The following is a 19,769-nucleotide window of genomic DNA, read 5'->3' on the forward strand; positions in this document are numbered from 1 at the left end:
ATGGCCATATTCCATGTTTAGTCCATTGAGCCAGGTCCTTTATTCTTTAATTAGGAAATCTCAGTGTCCCAAATGGACATGGACAGGACTGATACATCATTGTGTTAATCCCCCATAACCCACGTACCTCCTTGGCAGCAGAGAATTCTCTCCTTGGTATCTTTGTATCTCCTAGTAAATCTTGGAGGAAACCTTTTCTCCATTTCTGATAATGAGCATAAGGTAATATCTTCTCATACCTCTTTTATGGGACTAAGTTTGCTCTTTAAACTTTTACAGTATGTCTGTGGTATTCTTTCCATTTATATTGAAGTCATTTTCCTACTAAAATTGTTTCATTGATGCTTCTTTTTAAAAATATTATTTTACTTCCTGGTGATTTCCCCCAACCTAATCCAACCCTTTCTTGCAACAATAAAGTTGCATCCAAGCAAAACAGAAATGTTAGCCTTCTGCCCCATTCTATAACGTAGTCCATCATCTCTCTATTGACAGATAGAAAGCATGCCTTAGGTGCCTTCTTAAATCACTGTGAATCATTGCATTGATCAGAGGCCCAAAATCTGTTAGTATTGGGTTTATTTCAACAGAAAAACTGTGAAGGATTTTTTTTCCCCCACAGGCGAGTTCTCTAACATAAGTCTCTTATTGCCTTGATCTTGTTTTTCACCTGAATGGTAGGTAGCCTTATTAGACTGCAAGAGGCTAATGATTTCCACCATAGACTTGAAAGGAGACTCTTTAAGAAGCAGTTTTATTTGGTCAGCAATAGTAGGATAGAAGTATTAATTTGTAGTTTCCATAAGCTTGCAATTGAATGCCATTACATTGATTACAGTGTCACAGTGTTATTCAGATGTGGGCCCAGTTAGTATTGTTGAAAGTGTTAAGACATCCTATCTTTAGATTGTTTTGCTTACCAATAATGTTCCTGATACTCTGCAGGTCCCTCACCACTCTTGGTCTGGTTATCTCAGCCCTTGCAGATCAGGGTGCTGGAAGAAACAAGAACAAATTTGTTCCATATCGTGACTCTGTCCTCACCTGGCTCTTAAAAGTAAGTGATTTTTTTTTTTCCTTCATGTTTTTAATGGAAGAGAGAAAGCAAAAGAATAAAGTATAGGATTTTCCAGTGTCTAGATTCACAATCAGAACCTTTTCTGTATGTGAGATAAACCTCTGGGTGAAGTGTCAGCAACCTTTCTTGATTTTTTTCCTATTTGGAAGGCAGTGAGATGACACAGTGGATAGAGCACTGTGCCCGAAGTCAAGAAAATCTGAGTTCAAATCCAGGCTCAGACACTTAATAATGGTGTAATTCTAGCAAGTTATTTACTCTCTTTCTGCCTTTGTTTTCTTACCTGTAAAATGAGCATCATGACAGCATCTTCCTCAAAAAGTGTTTAGCACAATACCTGGTACATGGTGGTATTTAGTAACTCTTATTCCTTTCTCTTCCCCTTTTACAGTGAAAGCCAGCATCAGTTGCAGCAACTTTCCCTCTAATGTGTCTAATACTTCATTTTGTAATTACCTATAGGTCTGCTAAGCCCAATGAAGGCAGCAAAAAAAACCCCAAAATATAACTTTCCAATTCCCTTAGTGCCTAGAACATTATATAGGCCTTACCTAAAGGAGATGATTAATGTTTGTAGAATTTATTGAATTGAATTTTACTCCATTTTTCTATCTCTAGGTGTGTTGCAAGGAGTAGCTAACAATTATATTCCAGAGGAAGAGAGAATCTAAATTAATCTTCTTCATGCTAGAATGGCTTTCCATGCAGAAATCTTATTCTAATCTGCATTAGTTATGAAAATTTAATCAGTGATAGACTTGTTTTTGTGTTTTCAGGGATATATACAGTCTTATGTATGCATAATCTATCAAATAGCTTTTTTAGGCCATTTTTCACTCTTTTCCCCTCCCCCCCTTTGTTAGAAGACAGTACAGAATAGTTGAAAACATTCCAGATTCATTTAATCAGGAGACCTGAGATCTACCCCGCCAGCTCCCATAAGTAGCGCTGTGACCTTGGATGAGAGTCACCCTTTTGCTGTTAGTGTTTTTTCTCATCTGTCAAACCTTAAACTCTAAAAATCTTAAAATTATAAAAATTCATTTCTTTTCATGTTTCACTTCCTTTGAATTTTCTACATCTGAAGCAGAATTTGTCTAATTCCACAAACAGTAAATGAAGGACTTTCCTTTTCCTTTGAAAAAGTGCCAATTCTTTTGTTGTTATTTCCTTTTTCCAAGTGACTTCAGCTATTTTCAGTGTAGGCAGAATATTTTGTTGCTTTAGAAGTCACAAAGGGCTTTTAAAATATCAAGTATTTGTTGTTGGCCAGGTTTCCTTTTCTCAGCATAAACTGAAGCACAATATGTTTTTTGCTGTGGCAGTTACTATTGTAAATCTTTTAGTCCAGTAGCTTTGGTAGCTCATGTGGGCTAACAGTATGTGGTTGTTGAAGGGCAGCACTTACCCCATGTTGCTAATGCCCAGATTGGCAAACTGAGTTAAGATCTTTATAAGCAACTCTTGAATTTCCTTAATGTGAGTGGGACTCTCCTTAAAATTATTTGGATGTTACCAAATGCAAGTGTGTCAGAAATGTTAGCTTGACTTCTATAAATGAAGCAGTGATCAAACTTGGGGAAAGAGAGCTTCTCAGAAAGCTATGATCCCTCCCAGCACAGAATAGCCAGCTTTACCACTACTTCATACTTTCTGGCATATTTTCTTTTAGCATAGCATGCCTTTATTTGTGTTTCTATAGCAAACTGAATTGTTGATAGTGGATGTGTAAATAGATTTTGGAGTATGAGCTATTAAATCTCCGTGGGAGCAGAAAGGAATAGGAATCATCCGGCCTAACCCCCTCGTTTTACCAGTGAAGAGTTACTGATGTCTGAAGAATTTTCATGATTCGCTTGGGCCGAGGATTTTATTCTGTGGCTGCACCAGAATTAGATCAGGTCTTTGGGCCTACGAGTCAGCCACTACTACAGAGGAGCATCTTCTAGGACTGGCAGCAGGTGTGGCTGCAGAGAGGTGTGAGGAACAGCAGTTGGGGTTCTGGGCACAGCGCGTGGTCCTGGCTGGCCAGAGTGTCGTGTGCGCTGTAAAGGGGAAAGAAAGCTGAGTCCTAAATATGTCAGTGTTTGGTGCCAGGCTAAGGAGGTTGGTAGTGTTGGAGGCAGGGATGGTGGTTGTAGCAGTAGCAGGGGAGGTGGGGGTGATAGTGGTAGGAGTACCAGTAGTAGTAGCAATTACTGACCTTTCATTTTGCAAGGCACTTTAATCATTCGGGTCCCTTATGAGGCTGGCCCCATAGGTTGATTAATATTTTTTGTAGACATCCAGGCTGAGGCTTGGCCTGTTCTTACAGAACTCAGGAGACAGGCCAGCCCTGGGTATCCCTGCTCCAGGTCCAACATTCTTTCTTCTCTGCCATGCAGGTAAGTGACACAGGCAGACCTAAGACTTGGATACCAGCTCATTTGCCTTCTCACTAAAGTGAGTCCTTCTCGCTGTAATGACTAGTTCTTCAGGGCTAGCTGGAAAAACAGAAGGTCATGGGGTTTAGGGCTGGTGGGAGTCTAGATGAACCTCCCCTCTGGCTCATGAGGGAGCTGTGACCTGAGAGGTCACTAAGCTCTGGTACAAAGTCCTTTTGGGTGTCAGACCCATGTCAATTGTCTTCATATATTCTGCCCTATATCAATGTCCAGGTACAGTTAATTTATTTAAACTAACATTTATTAAGTGCTTTCTCTATATGAAGGACTATAAAGACAAAAAGCCAAGCTCTATTTGTTGGTGTTCTCATGGAGATCAAGAAGCAATGGTTAGGAAAGGTTTATGTAGGGTATGGCTCCTGAGGTAGAGATTTAAAGGAAGTGGGGGAGGGGAGTGTGTTCTGGGCACAAAGGTCATGAAGGACAGAGTCTCTGGCAAGATGTGGAGATGAGATGTTGAATTCAGGGAACAGAAAGTATGTGAAAGAACATCATATGTAATGACTGTAACGGTATGTTGGATCCAGATTATGGAGGATTTTAAATGTTACACTGAGGAGTTTCTAGGAACAATAGGGAACTAAATTATTTAAAAAGAAATTCATGTGAGGGTTGTGTCTCAGAGTAAATGTTTTTCTATATGTGTGGCCTAAAATCTTGAAATTGGGAGACCCAGAATATACTAGCCACAATATATAATTAATAAATAATGCTTTAGAATGTACAGAACACCTTAGGTTTGTTTCCTTTTTTGAGCTGTACCTGTGGACATAGATAATATTTTTCTCATTTTACTAAAGAGGAAGTATCTCAGTGAGGTTCTGTGACTTACCCATGATCATATGGCTAGGAAGCCTCAGAGACAAGCTTGGAGAGTACAGCTTTCCTCACTCCCAAGTCTGGTTTTCTTTATCCCACAGACAGCATTTTTTTTTTCTGGATTTTTTTTTTTTTTGGGTGGGGAAAAAGGATTGTAGAGTATGATATACTTTATATTATAAGATTTTAATGTAAGCTGGAAGGTATTGGCTTCATTTTTTGGAATCTTACTAATATTCTTGTATATTTTGTTACATAATTTCAGAGATTCAAGCAAGAATTAAATAGTGACCAAAAGCTAGCAGTTCTATCTGGTACCCCCAAGATTAGAAAGTATCGCTTTAACAATTGTGGGAGGAGAAAGGTCTTCAATCACATCATCTTGTGTGGTAGCCCAATCCTAAATGAAATTGGGATTTAGTTATTTAGTACCTTCTTGGGAGACCTGTAACACAAGTTGCAGTTTTATAGAAAAATATCCACCAATGAATATGTGTTCATATGTAATATTTTTGTTTATTAGTGGTAGACAAACTAGCCTTTCTAATGACTAATTATACCAGGCAAACCAGTTATATGGTGGGATTTTTTTTTTTTTATGTAAATTAAATGGAAAATTTCATTTGGTCTAGTAGAATGCTCATTGGATTATAGATCAAGAAGGCTAATCCTGCCCTTAATTGACTTAGTGACCTTGGATAAATCATCTCACTTCTCCACCCTTCATTTTTCTCTTCTATAGGTCGAAAGAATTCAAATAGTTTTTCTTTGAGACCCCTCTCAATTAAAGCATTCTATGACTTTATTGTTTTTTTTCCCTCCAGGATAGTCTTGGGGGTAACAGCAAGACAGCCATGGTGGCCACAGTCAGTCCTGCAGCTGATAACTACGATGAGACCCTGTCAACTCTGAGGTATGCTGACAGAGCCAAAAACATTGTGAACCATGCAGTAGTGAATGAAGACCCTAATGCACGGATCATCCGGGATCTCCGAGAGGAAGTAGAAAAGCTCCGAGAACAGCTAACCAAAGCAGAGGTATCAGCTCATTTCAGTAACTGGTTTATAGTTGTTTCTGTGAGAATCCAATTAAGCTAGCATTTGAATTACATGCTCTTTGTTATTCAAATAATGGCCTTTTCCATTCAGGAATTCTATATTTAATAATTTTATAATAATAAATATTTAATAATTTCTATTTAAACAATAAATTTAATATAAAATTAAATGTATGTAATAATTCTATATTTAAATAATTTAAATAAATAATTTGTTTAATGATAAATAAATAATAAACTAATTATGTTATGCATGCTTTGTGTATGAAGTGGGAATTGTGATTAAAAGATGGAAAATGAATTATAATACATGACATGGTAGGTTGTTAATTAGTCAGCAAACATTTATTGATTGTGCTCTGGAGAGAAAAAGACAGAAATGAAGCGGATCTTGCTTTCGAAAAGCTATTCATAGGTGTAGGAGACAGTATTGGAAGACAGAACAAAGGGAAATGAATAATTTGGGGGATTAGAATGAAGGCAAAATGCAGTGTAGTTTAATCAACATTTATTAAGTGCCTACTATGGGCTAGGCATTGTGGATACCAACCAAAACAAAACTGTCCCCTTGCTCACCTGGAGATTTGTTTAGGATACACCATGCACACAGTTAATTAGCCGGTACAAAATTGATACGAAATCTTTTTGGGAAGAAGAGATTTTTGATGTGTGGTAAGGCTAGGGTCAGGAAAGGCTTTGTTAAGTAATAGTATTTGAACTGTGCTTTGTTGGAGGCTATGTTTCTATGAGAAAGTTGAAGAGGTAATATGTTTCCATTTTTGAGAGAACAAAGGTAGGTAAAAATGGATTTTTTTTTTTTAAAGTAGGGGAAGGCATGTGACATGGGTGGATATGTTTTAGGTCTGTGTGGAGGATAGGTCAGAGAAAAAAAGAGTTTAGAGGCCTGAGATACTCAAACGTAGAGACATCTACATCCCAAATATTCAAACGGACTATTTGTGCTTGACCCGTGGTAGAGCCTTCAGAGCTTGTACTAGTCTGATCAGCCATAGTCAGATCCTATATACTGATCCTTCTTTGAGTATGAAGGTTAACAATGAATGAGATGAAAGTTGGTGAGGATCTGAACTAGTCCAGCAACTTTGTAAGTAGAGAGAAGGGTAGGATGTCTTCCTGCCTAAAATCCTCTTCCTCCTCACCTTGACTCTTCAAAACTCAGCTCAAACACCTTCAGATACCTCAGTTATCTTCTACAAGAGGCCTTTTCTTTAAATTAACTTACCATTTATGTATTACATGTAGCTTGCATGGACAATTTTTGGCATATTTTCTCCTCTGTTGGTTCCTTGAGAACAGGAATGTTTTCGCTTTTCTTTTTATCACCAACACATAATAAACTTCTAATGAGTGCCTGTTGACTGACAACAATGTGAAAAGTTTTGGGGGGAGGATTGACAAGTCTTGGCATTTGATTTGATATTGCAAATGAGGATGACTTAAGATTTTACACCAACGTGACACGGAGGCAGATGGGTGCCATTAATTTGAACATGGAAGTTTAGGTTATAGGACATTTTGGAGGAAATATGAGTTCTGTTATTGGCATATTGAATTTAAAATACTTTTGAGACATCTAGGTAGAGCTGTCTGTCATGCAGATAGCAAAACAGGATAGAACTTCAAAAGAAAGATTAGAGTTGGCAGTATAGATTCGAAAGTTATGTATATACAGATGATAATGAATCCATGAGAACAGAAGACATAGTAAGAGATAGACTAGAGAGAGGAGAAGAACCAGGACAAAGCCTTGGCTTTGTACCATATTTAGTGGTGTGAGAATAATGGCTAGGATTAAATACAGGATGCTGAGCATAAGTCACTCAGCAGGAGGAGAACTAAAAGAAGAACAAAAACAAAGGGGGAGAGAACATCCAGTCTTCAGAGTAAAAACTTTAGAGGAGTCGGGAATGGTAAGAACTAAGGGAAATGCCATTGGATTTATCTGTTAAAATGTGGTTGGTAATCTTGGGGAGAGCAATTTTGAACCAGTTTTAGGGATTGCAAGTAAAATTGAAAGTAGTTCAGAAATGAATGCGATATAAGGAACTGGAAACAATGAATGTAGATAATCCTTTTTTAGGACATCACTGTGAAATGATAAAAATATTAGCAATAGCAATGACAGCATATTGACATTTTAAGATTTGCTAGTACTTTACAAACATTCTATTAATTTAATCCTCACAATAGCTCTGGGATGTAGGTGCTATTAGAGCATCTTCTTCCCTATTTTATAGGTGAGGAAACAGAGGCAGACAAACATTTAAGTGAAGTGTCTGAGGCAGGACTGGAACCTGAGGCAAGATCTGATTTTAAGTCCAGTCTTTTGTCTCCTGCAACTTAGAACTCAGCTTGAGGTGATATCATGGTTCACTGAAAAATTTTAATAGATTAATAATTTAGCATTGAAAAATTTTAATAGATTAATAATTTAGCATTTACTATTTGCTAAGCTCTATAATAGGGAGTGAGAATACAAGTGAGACAGTACTTCCCTGTAAGAGCTTAATATATGGGAAGAAAAATAATACTTCTCATAGATTTCCCCTTCATAGTTTACTGTTTAACCATTTAGCATTTAGTTTTTATTTTTATATGTGTGTGTGTGTGTGTGTGTGTGTGTGTGTGTGTGTGTGTGTATCCGTTTTACCATGGCTAAATTTTTTCATATATTTAACTTCTCTTCTTCCCTCCAACCCCACCAAAGAACTATAAGTTCTTATGGAAAAGCAGTATATCTCTTCATCTTCTGTACCCTTCCTGTGCTTTGCATAATACTGAATAGTATATAAATCTGCATAGGTACTTTGTATATCCTAATGTCAGGGGTCCTCAAACTTTTTAAATAGGGGGCCAGTTCACTGATCCTCAGACTGTTGGAGGGCTGGACTATAGTAAAAACAAAAACTTTGTTTTGTGGGCCTTTAAATAAAGAAACTTAATATCCATGGGTGAGGGGGATAATCGTCCTCAGCTATAGAATCCGCCAGCGGGCCGTAGTTTGAGGACCCTTATCCTAAGGGATAGGTTATTTGATTTTATGTCAGTAAAGTGTACCTCAGCCAAGCCTATTTCCAACTCTCATTTATGACAAGGATTTATAGTAGATCTCACTGTAATCTACTACTATGATCTAACAATCATCCTGGGAAAGCATAGACATTATGTGTTTTTGGAATGTAGTACATTTCCAGTTTTCTGTAGTATTCTACTAACAGTTTAACCCAGTTCTATTAAACTTGAAACATTACTAAGTCATACAAAAAGATCTTTGTGGATTATATGTTCACTTAGGTCATACTGATATTATCTCCATTTTATTGTATTTTTATTTATTTTGTTAAATATTTCCCAGTTACCTTGTCATCTGATTAGGGCTGCTTGTGACTCATGTTTGATACTTCTCATCTGGCCAGTATAGAGGATAGGAGAAAGGTGACCATTTCGTTGTTAAATAATATTATTTTAATATGTTCTGTTATCATTTGAATTTTTTCAAAATTAGATTTTGGAGATCTATTCACCGTCCTACCTCTTAGCATGACACTTTCCTTCTCTTAATATTTCTTCATACTGGACTAATGCTGACCAGTCTTAGTGACATTATATAATTAATTTGTCTTTAAATGTAGTGATTAAATGACTGATTCTTTCAATTAGGGTATCATTTAAAAAAGAGAGAAAGAGAACATGTGTATTAGAGAGTTGTCTGTCTACTTTCTCTCTTTCTCCTAATTAAAAAAGTAGGGGAGGGGAGGCATTGACACTAGTTTCCACTTTATTCTGAACTCTTGATGTGATTGTAAAACCTGAGAGAGCAGCAGGAGGTAGATTTGGGATTGCAGACCAAGCCCCCATTGTAGAACCCTATCCTGATTATGTTGGAGACTCAATCGACTACCCTTCTTATACCTTGCTCCCACCAGACCTTGGTCCTGTAACATGTGGCTTGACCTGATCCCCACGAAACCTGTGGAACCCCCACAGGTCCAGAGTTAGAGTATGAACAAAATAATAATCTCTCGAGGTTTTTTTGAGGATCAAATGAGAAAACGATCAAAACCTGGTATGAACCATAAAGCAACATTGTTATTAATGATAATATAATAAATTATCATTCAATCCAAATAAGCAGCCTTCTGGAAGAACATACTAAATTAAACTAAAAAGAACACACTAAAAAAAGTTTGTTCACTTAGTAGATGTTAGTCCATTATTCCATATTTTGCAAAGTGACTCTTTAGAAGTAATTAACTGTTTAATTAATACAGTGGTAAGGAAAAAAAATAAACTCCCTGATCTAATTATTGCCATATAGATCTTTGAATGATTTGGAAAAGTCCTTAGAATCCTAGACTAATCCTATTATTTAAAAAAATAGTTTTTAAAGTAATATGTATTAATTTTCTTTCTCTCTTTGATGAAAAAAAAATGTAAAAATCATTGCAACATGTATTCATAGTTACACGAAACAAATTCCCACATTTTCCATCTACCCCTTGCTCCAGATATGTCTTTATCTACATTTTGAATTTGTCACTTCTATTAGGAGGTGGGTAAAATGTTTATCACTGTACTCTAGAATTATGGTTGTTCATTGAATTAATCAGTCTTTCAGAGTTGCTTTGTCTTTACAATGCTTTAACTCCATCATTTTATAAATTCATTCTTAAAAATGATCAAATTAAGGCTCTGAGAATTTATATAATTTTCCTATGGTCACACTTGGTTAAATTGAAGCAAAACCCAGATTTGAATCTTGGGGTTAACTGTTTCAAAATCCACTACACTTTCCCCTGTGTATGCTTTATATGCTTTAGCTAATATGTCTTGGATTCGTGGCATAGACAGTACAATAGAGATTCTGTGTATCAGTGACAGTCCATTGTGTGTTTTTGCCTAGGTCAAAGACCTCACTGTGCTATCGAGCTGAGATGAGGCAGATTGTTAATTTTGTCCCATTAGGTTTAGCATCTCCTTTTTCAAAGCATCTTACATTTGAAGATTAAAATATTATATTTTTTGTAGGCCATGAAATCCCCAGAGCTAAAGGATCGGCTAGAAGAATCGGAGAAATTGATTCAAGAAATGACTGTAACCTGGGAAGAGAAATTAAGAAAAACAGAAGAGATTGCTCAGGTTAGTATTTCTTCATGTAAGGGGTAATGGAGCCTGTTACTTTAAAAAATTTTTTCAAAACTCCTTCAAAATACTCCATAGCTCTTTCCAGTTCTGTGCCACTAAGTCAAGGGCTCTGTTTGTTGTTTTTCAAAAATTATTTTCCTAGGAGAAGCCTGAGGCAAAATGGCAGTACTGTTCACAGTTCAAAAGATGTATTTTTCCACTGTCTCATCAGTGTGATTGCAATGGAGGGGAACTTACAAGTTTTCAAACTGATTAATTTGTAGCTTCTGGTTCTCATTCCTTAAACTTCAGTGAAATATGCTGTCTACTGGTGAGCATTTTCCTAGACAGATCTGTAAAGAGCTGAAATAAGACTTGCCCAAGCTACAAAATGTTTAATGGTACAGCTTAGACTATCATCTTTATTGTTTGCCAACTCTTATAATAAGGTTATCATTTCTCCAAATTTGCATAAGCTTTTCAAAAGTGCATTTATAACATTAGCTAATTTGGGTGGCATCATTATAAATGTGCCAAAATGAACAGCATAGAGCCATGAAAAATTGTGAAGTAGGTGAAATTTTATCTTTCATTTTCCTTCTGTTCTACATAGGTTCCAGTGTGTCTGATCACAGGGGTTTGTCTTACCTAGTTAAGAACTCTTGCTATATTCTATCTGCCTACACTCAGGGCTGTTATTCCCTCCCTTCCCCCTGACTCCCCCTGCCCCTTTACTGAAATAACTGTTTTATTTGTTCAGGCTATATATACATCTCCCACTATTTCAAGGAAACAATTTGTCTCATTTTATAAAACTTAACATATTCTATTTTTTAAGCATTCCTATACATATCTCATTGGACTGTAAGCTTCTTGAGTAAGAACTGAATTTTAGTTATTTCTTACTCTTATTTTTTTATTGTCACAGTTGGGTATTTTATATAGATTGTTTCCCCCATCAATATCTCTAGAATGAGCAGATGAATGTTGAATATTGATTTGGTTAAATTTATTGAGGAAATTGTGTGAAAACCAGTATCCCAGTGGATAGTCCTCCTAGTTCCTTCTTTTTTGTCCCCCTTATACCATCCTGTCTTTTCATTCAGTACAATGTTATATGATCATAATAAAGAGTCTAAGACAATGTAAATCTGCTTTGTTTTAAAACAGATAGGAAATAATGGTAATGAGTTATAGTGTTCCATCTCCTACCAAATGACTTTAAATTAATATTGAATAGAAACCAACAAATTGTAGCTTTTTCTAGAGGTATAAGTTGCTTTTCAGTAAAAAAGTATTATTCTGCTGATAAGATTTTGTCACATATTTCCTGATAATATGAAATGTTTTCTTTAAGATAAAAGACATTTATCTAGGGCTTTTAAGTTCACATAAGCATATATTTCTTAATGAGAACAGGATTGAAACAAGAGGCTATTTGGTGAATAGCACATTAATCTTGAAATTTAATCAACTTTGGTTAATTTTTGGAATACATTAATTGAATCCCCATTATGTGCTGGGTGTTATCTAAGCCATGTGAAACACCAGAAAGATCTGGTAGTATATTGACTTAGAAAACCACATGTTAACATTATCAATGTTGCATTGTATTTTTATTTGTTTTTGTTAAACATTTCTGATTACATTTTAATGAGATTTGAGCCACTTTTGATGTGACACCATTTGACATCTCTGATGTCAAATATGTAGCAAGTCATGTCTCTGTCTTTGATGAGTTTACAGTTTCTCTGAGCTAAGGAAATATGAAAAGTAATTATGTCAGTTGTATTTTAAGTATTGAAGGATTTCAAAAGATAGTGTGATCAATGGCTGTGAAGGCAGAGTTTATAGAGAAGATAGTACTTGTGAATCTTGAAGGATAAATAGGATGTGGGTAGGTAGAGGAGGGAATGTATAAAGTGTGTATGTGTGCGTGTGTGTGTGTATGATATGTATAGATATATGAAATGTGCAGAAAACAGTCACTAAAACAACTTTGCAGGAGTAGTGTTTAGAAGAACATAATGATAGAATGTTGGATTGAACTAAATGTTCGCAACCTCATATGCTAGTTTGGACTGGATGCTGAAGGAAATGGATAGCTATTTTTTTTTTGTATACTTTTTCTTACATTTTTAATAAATGGCATAATTTCAGTAAGCATGTCCTTTATTTTGGATATGCTATATAGAATGTTAACCAGGCTCCTTTTATCTTTCTTTTATATTAATGGTGAAATAAGATGGATCATGATAAAGCACTTGTAAAGAAAGAATATTTCTTTTTTTTTTTTTTTAAATTTTCTGGAAATATGTTGAGATATACTTTTATCATGTGAGATTTACTTTTGAGTTTTTAAACTCAACTATCTGATGCTTTGTATTTATACTTTAAAAATGATAAGACACTAAATTCATGCCAATAGTTGTTTCTATTCTGTGAAAACAAAATTGTTGTTTCTTCTCCCTTTTTTGTGTCATTGTATTTTTCTCAATGATAACTAAATACTTCTCTTGAGATGCTCTGAATGGAGCTAGAATTTTCTTGAAAAGGCAATCTGGATGGATTTTCTATGTAGCATTGTATTAAAGTAAGCAACAAAGCATGTGTATACCTTGTTCTCTCTTATATGTCTTTTTTTCTTTTTTCTTTTCAAATGAATATTAAAAGATCATTAATGTAACATATCAGCTAGATAATTCATTTTTAGAATCAAAGAATATTATTGATACAACTAGTATGCCAATCAATCTTGCCAACTTTTTTTTTTTTTGGCAGGGGGAGTTTGGGGGTGGGGGGAAAGAGGGAAGAAGAAGCATTTGGGGTTAAGTGACTTGACCAGAGTCACACAGCTAGTAAGTGGCTGAGGTTGGATTTGAACTTGGGTATTTTGAACTGGCCCATGCTCTATCCACTGTGCTTCCTAGCTGCTCAACCTGCAATTTAAAAAATAAAGAAAAAATAAACTTTTCTTTTATTTGTATCATTAACTTAATTTGCTTAAAGGGAATCAGTTAGGGTCTTTCATTTTTGTCCTTGTTTAGAAAGGGATGAGGAGTGTACTGTTTGGCATACTAAGAGTGAACAAATGGTTAGGGTTTCTATTTCACATTAATAAAATTTCCAGGATTAAGGTACTTTAATTTTTTTTTTTCCTTTGTAGTTCAGATTTGGCAGCTTCCACTGTAGTATTAACTCTTCTTACATTTCAGTGGGCCATCTGATTGCCAATATCTAGTTAGATACCAAAGTTTAGCAACCTTTAATAACCTGTTACTTAATAGGAAAGTCATATGGAGTTGCTGAAGGCACATAAAAGTTGAGTGTCTTACACAAGCATATAGACCAGTTAGTAAATAGTCAGCAGGCATTTATCCACCCTGACTTTGTGCCACATACTGAACTAACTACTGGAGATACAAAGAAAGGCAAAAGACATGTGCCACTGTCAAGGAGCTCCCATTTTAACAAAAGAAACAAAAAGCATGAAGATAGCTATGTACATACATACATACAAAGGAAAAGCATTGACAAGGAGAAGAATCTGGGAAGATCTCTTGCTGAAAGTTGGATTTGAGCTGATTCTTGAAGGAAGACCAAGCAGAGGGAGGAGGAGATACCCTCAACAGTAACAACCTGCAGAGAAGTCAGGAAGGAGGAGGATCGAGAAAAACCAATTCGATTTTGTGATTCAGATATCATTGTTAAATATGGAGAGAGTTGCAGTTATCAATGAAGCTGGAAGCTAGACTGCGCAAGAGAATGAGAGAAGTGAGCAAATTTACTGAAAAAGTCTTTCTCAAGGACGTTAGCCATGAGAAAGGGCAGAGATCTCAGAGAGAATCTTAGAGGGCTAGAGAAGACCATTTGTAATGGGTTGAATACAAGGGCTGGGGCCTCCTGTGCAGCCAGGGTAAAGGAGGAGATGAGAGTGGCATGAAGGAGGGGAGAAGAAGTGAGAGGAGGGCAGTGTCGGGGAAAGCAAGATTCTCAGATCGTGTGGGAGAGAAAAGCCTTCTTAGCCAGGAATGATGCCAGGTGCACAAAGATTAAAAATCACCCCAGATCAAATCCATGCCTCGGCCCATGGAAGCTGTAAGCTAAGCAAGTGAAGATCTCTGCCCATTTAGAATGACTTTTAGGAGGATCTCATAAGTAAGCATCCTGAGCTTTATTCTCTATAGGAATGATCACAAATCATTTTTTAGAGGTTTTTTTTTCATTCATTTATTTGGACTTTTTGGGCAGTTGGCTGTTGTGCCATTTGGGGCAGCTATGTGGCACAATGGATAGAGCACTGGACTTGGAATCAGGAATACTCATCTTCATGAGCTCAAATCTGGCCTCAGACACTTAATAATTATGGATCCCAAGCAAATCACTTAATCCTCTTTGCTTCCATTTCTGTAAAATAAGCTGGAGAAGGAATGGGAAACCACTATAGTATCTTTGCTAAGAGAACCTCAGATAGTTAGACACAAGTGAAAAATAACTGAAGAATAACATTGGAGCTTTTGGGTAATAGCTGTTTAATGGCAGCTGAAGTTCAAACAGAATCAGAAGTGTAGGTTGACAATTGGAGATCTGTTGATGTATTGTGGAGAGCAGCACTGATGATAAAAGCCCATCATTCACATGTAGCCACTCATTGAGGTCCAGCCCTATTTTTGCTAAACATAATTACTTTTGTTAAGGATAATGACAACTGACTTTACATGTATTATTTTATTTATTTCTCTCTACAATCCTATGAGACAAGTACTGAAAGTATTTGTAATAGACTTGTGACATAGAGTATGCTTTTATATATATATATATATATATATATGTCTTCTCTCACACTTATACATGCATAGAAATAATCATTTAGGAAAATGTATATACATAAGACATATATTGTAGTATGAAAATTCCATCACCTACGTACATGTAGTTTTATGTTAGAAAATGTACATATGATGAAACTCATTGATTAAAATGAGTAGTGGTAATAAGCACTAGTAAATATATGGCATCAAAAAAGACCCCAGTGTGTAGTATATGGATTACTGTTGTTTATAGGGTGCTTTAAAAACATAAATTTGTATATAAATTATTTATATGTTCAGTTCAGTGATGTCTTCTAAATTTTTAATGTTTTCAATAGCTTAAAACCTATAGCATTGATATTTCTTGAATATCCATGCAGGAACGACAAAAACAGCTGGAGAGTCTTGGAATATCTCTTCAGTCTTCAGGAATCAAAGTTGGGGATAATAAATGTTTTCTTGTCAACCTGAATGCTGATCCTGCCCTCAATGAACTGCTGGTTTATTATTTAAAGGTAAAATAACATTTGTCAGTTTATTTATTGCAATTAGATGAGTCAAAATACAGGATGTTAAAATTTGGCTTTCAACACTTTCTAGCTGAGTGATCCTGGGCAAGTTTCTGCCTCAGTTTCTTCATCTGTAAAATGAGCTGAAAAAGGAAATGGCAAACTACCCTAGTGTCTTGGCCAAGAAAACCCAAATGGGATAATGAAGAGTCAGGCATGACTGAAATGACTGAACAACAGCTAACTTGCTTGAGAAGTTAAAATTCATTCAAAGTTTTTGTATGTCACTTTACTCATGTTGAAAATGAAGACATTAGACAAGATCTTGAGTATTATTTAACACTAATTATGTGATCCTGGGCAAGTCCCTTAACCCCAGTTACCTACCTCCAAAAAAAAAAATCAAATAATTGGGGGGGAAAAAATTGAGAATGGATCCAAAGGCTTTGTCAGAATGCTATGACATAGAAATTAAGAATTCAAATATGATCTTTAATTTTCCTTTCTTCTCTAAATCTTGGATCCTAGATCCCAAATTAGATAGTATATAGAACACACCATAATTTTGCATTTAGTTTCTTTCTTTGTTTTTAAGTTGTGGGAACAGTGGGGTTTTAGATTTAGTGGAAAGTCACATGTTATTTCAAAAAAGTTCATATTAACTTTTTCTGAGCTTGAGTGTTCAGAGAATGGTATGAAAATCATTTAAATGGTTTTCTCATTCAATACTCTTTAAAGAGAAATAAAGTATTCGATTTTGATTAAACTTTGCCATCATCTTGTCACTGATGTATTAAATTAGTCACTGGAGTAATTTCAAAACACTTTGTGGTTATATGAAGTAACTTTTTTGCTATGGTGTTAACTTTGTAAGCAAAAATACTGAAAAGGTAGGGGAGGGTAAAGAACATAAGAAAATTTGATATACAAATTATATTTTCTATGACCTGTAGAAAAGAAAAGGAGGAAAACTAAAAGAAGGAAGAAAGGAAGGAATTTGGGTGGTGTACTCAAGGATAGGAAAGCTACAAAATCTAGGGTTTAATTAATGGTAAAAATAAGAAGTCATAAACTATTAAATGGAGTGTTGGATCCATAGCAGAATCCTCTGCATGAATTAGTAAAATCAAGTTCCTAAATCTGCAGAACTGAAGACCAAGCGTTGTTCTTGTGGTCATCTTTTTAGGGTTGAATGACACTAATGTTTTTTGCCTTATGAGTTTTAGAAGATTATGGATACCAGAGATGGTGATTATGTTGTTTCAGTAGAGGTGGCATTTTATAAATCTAAGATCATTCATAGGAGGAATGATAAACTTAAATTGTAGAAGACTTATATTAGAAAACAATAGCAAATTATATCTCAGAAAAGCATCTACAATGAATGACAAACTTAAGACATCTTAGTCATAGTTTACCACAGTTTCTTTGATGTTTTATTTTAAGTTCAATATGGTGTCTGCATGCAGTCTTCATAATTCTCTCTCTGAATGCAGCAAATTTTATTAGAATTGCCTTGGATCACTGAATTGCTGAGAAGAATCAAGTTTATTATATAATTTTATTTTTACTGCGTATAATTTTTTCCTGATTCTGCTAGCTTCACTCAGCATGAGTTCATGTAAATCTTTACAGACTTTTCTAAAATTAGCCTGTTCATCATCTTTTATAGAAAAATAATATTCCTTTAATTCCTTTACTTTCATATACTATAACTTATTCAGTCATTTCCCAACTGACTCAACTTTTCCCAACACTCAATTTGTAGTTCCTTGCTACCACAAAAAGGGCTGCTACAAACATTTTTGCTTATGTGAGTCCTTTTATCTCTATTAAGATCTCTTTGGGATATAAGCCCAGTAGAGACATTGCTGGATCAAAGGTATGCTCAGTTTTATAGCCTTTGGGCATAGTCCCACATCACTCCAGAATGATTGAATTGGTGTCCCAGTTTTCCCACATGCTCTCTCTTCCCTATTATTTTTGAGAGTACCTCCACCTTCCCATCTATTTGATTTGCAATCTAAATATCATCTTTAACCCATCAGTCTCTTTTATCCCCATAAATCCAGTGAGTGTTCAAGTCCTATTATTTCTCCATGTGCCTTCCTTATGGAAATTAGCTCCAATTTATCTTATATACTTCTAGTTTGAACATAGTCGTTTTCAGTTTGCCTTTCCTTGTGAGCTCCTTGGAAACAGGAACAATTTTGTTTTGCCTGTTTTTTTGGGGGAGAGAGAGGGGTATCCTTAGCATACAGGGTAGTGCCTGGCACGGGTGCTTAATAAATGATTATTGACTGACTTGTTATATGTCTTTGGATAAGTTCTTTAGTCTCTTTAAACTGATATTTCCTCATTTTATAAATGGGATGGTTTGACTAAATGGCTTTTAACAAACCTTTTCCTTCTCTAAATCTCTGATTCTCTGATTATGATGTTGGTTATGTCATGCCTTCCATGTAATTAATGATAAATTGTGCACTTCTCTCACCACAATGAGGACTCTCTAACAAGTGTTATTCTTGTGTCTCTACTTTTGTGTTCTAACATTGTTCTATTCCTTTCAAAGATTATATGACTGACATTTAGTTTACAATTATATTCAGGTGCTTTTAGAGACTTTTTGTTGGGGTAGAAATCACAACCTTTTTTTATTTCTCAGACGCATGTGTTATTTTTCTTCCTGATGCCACATAATGCAAATAAGAGCACAAGTAAGAAAAAACCCTGACTCATTTCTGTTCTAAATACATTTAAAAGAATTAAACAAAGATACTGTTTATAGACTTTTGGAGAGGAATCAAAATATTTCCAGTCATCTTGTGTGTAGGTGTTTGGATTCTGTTTCAGTCTGTGGGTCCGGCCCAACTTTGGCAGCATTTGTGGTAGAGTTGCTTTCTTGGATTTTAAGTTAAACTCATGAAAAGATATTTTCATGACATAGCAAGTTGACAAAGATGACCTCCGTCCAGGAAATTTTTAGTTTGGTAAAGTGTTGTATTGCAAGATTTTTTCATTTCATTCCTCCATTTAGATTTCATCTTTCAGCCAGTGCATAGTTGACTCCCTTTGGGCAAGTGATCTATGATCTCTAGGTTTCATTTTCCTCATCTATAGAGTGAAAGAGAAGATCACGTGATTGTCTCTTCTGATGTCTCTTCCAAGCTCTGACATCTCCTTGTTCTATAATTTTTATATAGCCAAACCAAACTCCTTTTCATTTACTTATTCTTATATCTAGAAGAGTTTCTCTTGGACAGACACACCACAGAGTTGAAGGCAAGCTAAAGTTGCATTCTATCTCATTCTGTGCTCTGAGGACATTTCTGAAGCTATATGTTACCTATCAATGGGAGAAAAACAGTCATTTGACTCCAACAGGTTTTTTGAATCATTAAAGATTCTCAGACTTGTCTAAGAAGAGTCAAGACATCTCTATACAATCTTTATAACCAAGTAAGATATATATTGAAGTATGACTGCTAGAAGAAACTGCCCTTTGCTTTGGTACTAGAGGGTTTGTCTGTCTTTTCATTGGAGCTTGACCATCTCTCTTCCAGCTGCTTATAATTAACTATTTTTTTTTCTTACAAGGGAAAGTACATAGGATACTGGTATTTTTAGTCAATAGGGAGTATTTCAGGAAATTACTAATGTAAAAACAAAAAAATAAATAAATAAAATATTATTTAATAATAGCTTTTAAATTTCAAAACATATGCAAAGATAGTTTTCAACATTCACCCTTTCAAAATCTTGTATTGCAAATTTCTTCTATATATATATATTTCCACAATTATGCTGCACAAGAAAAATCAGATCAAAAGGGAAGAAAAATGAGAAAGAAAACAAAAAGCAAGCAAGCAACCAAAAAAGGGGCAAATACTATGTTGTGATCTACAC

General features: G+C 35.4%; 1 protein-coding gene across 1 annotated transcript in view; it reads left to right on the forward strand.

The window, feature by feature from the left end:
- KIF13B (kinesin family member 13B) overlaps positions 1-19,769 on the forward strand; it is a 249,415-nt gene that overhangs the window by 113,411 nt on the left and 116,235 nt on the right. Inside the window, exons 10-13 of the mRNA XM_051975736.1 lie at positions 946-1,057; positions 5,166-5,378; positions 10,448-10,558; positions 15,735-15,869. Of these exons, the coding sequence (XP_051831696.1) occupies positions 946-1,057; positions 5,166-5,378; positions 10,448-10,558; positions 15,735-15,869 (571 nt within the window). The remainder of the gene's footprint in view (positions 1-945; positions 1,058-5,165; positions 5,379-10,447; positions 10,559-15,734; positions 15,870-19,769) is intronic.

The sequence above is a fragment of the Antechinus flavipes genome, chromosome 2 (assembly GCF_016432865.1).
Source record: "Antechinus flavipes isolate AdamAnt ecotype Samford, QLD, Australia chromosome 2, AdamAnt_v2, whole genome shotgun sequence".
Taxonomy (NCBI): Eukaryota; Metazoa; Chordata; class Mammalia; order Dasyuromorphia; family Dasyuridae; genus Antechinus; species Antechinus flavipes.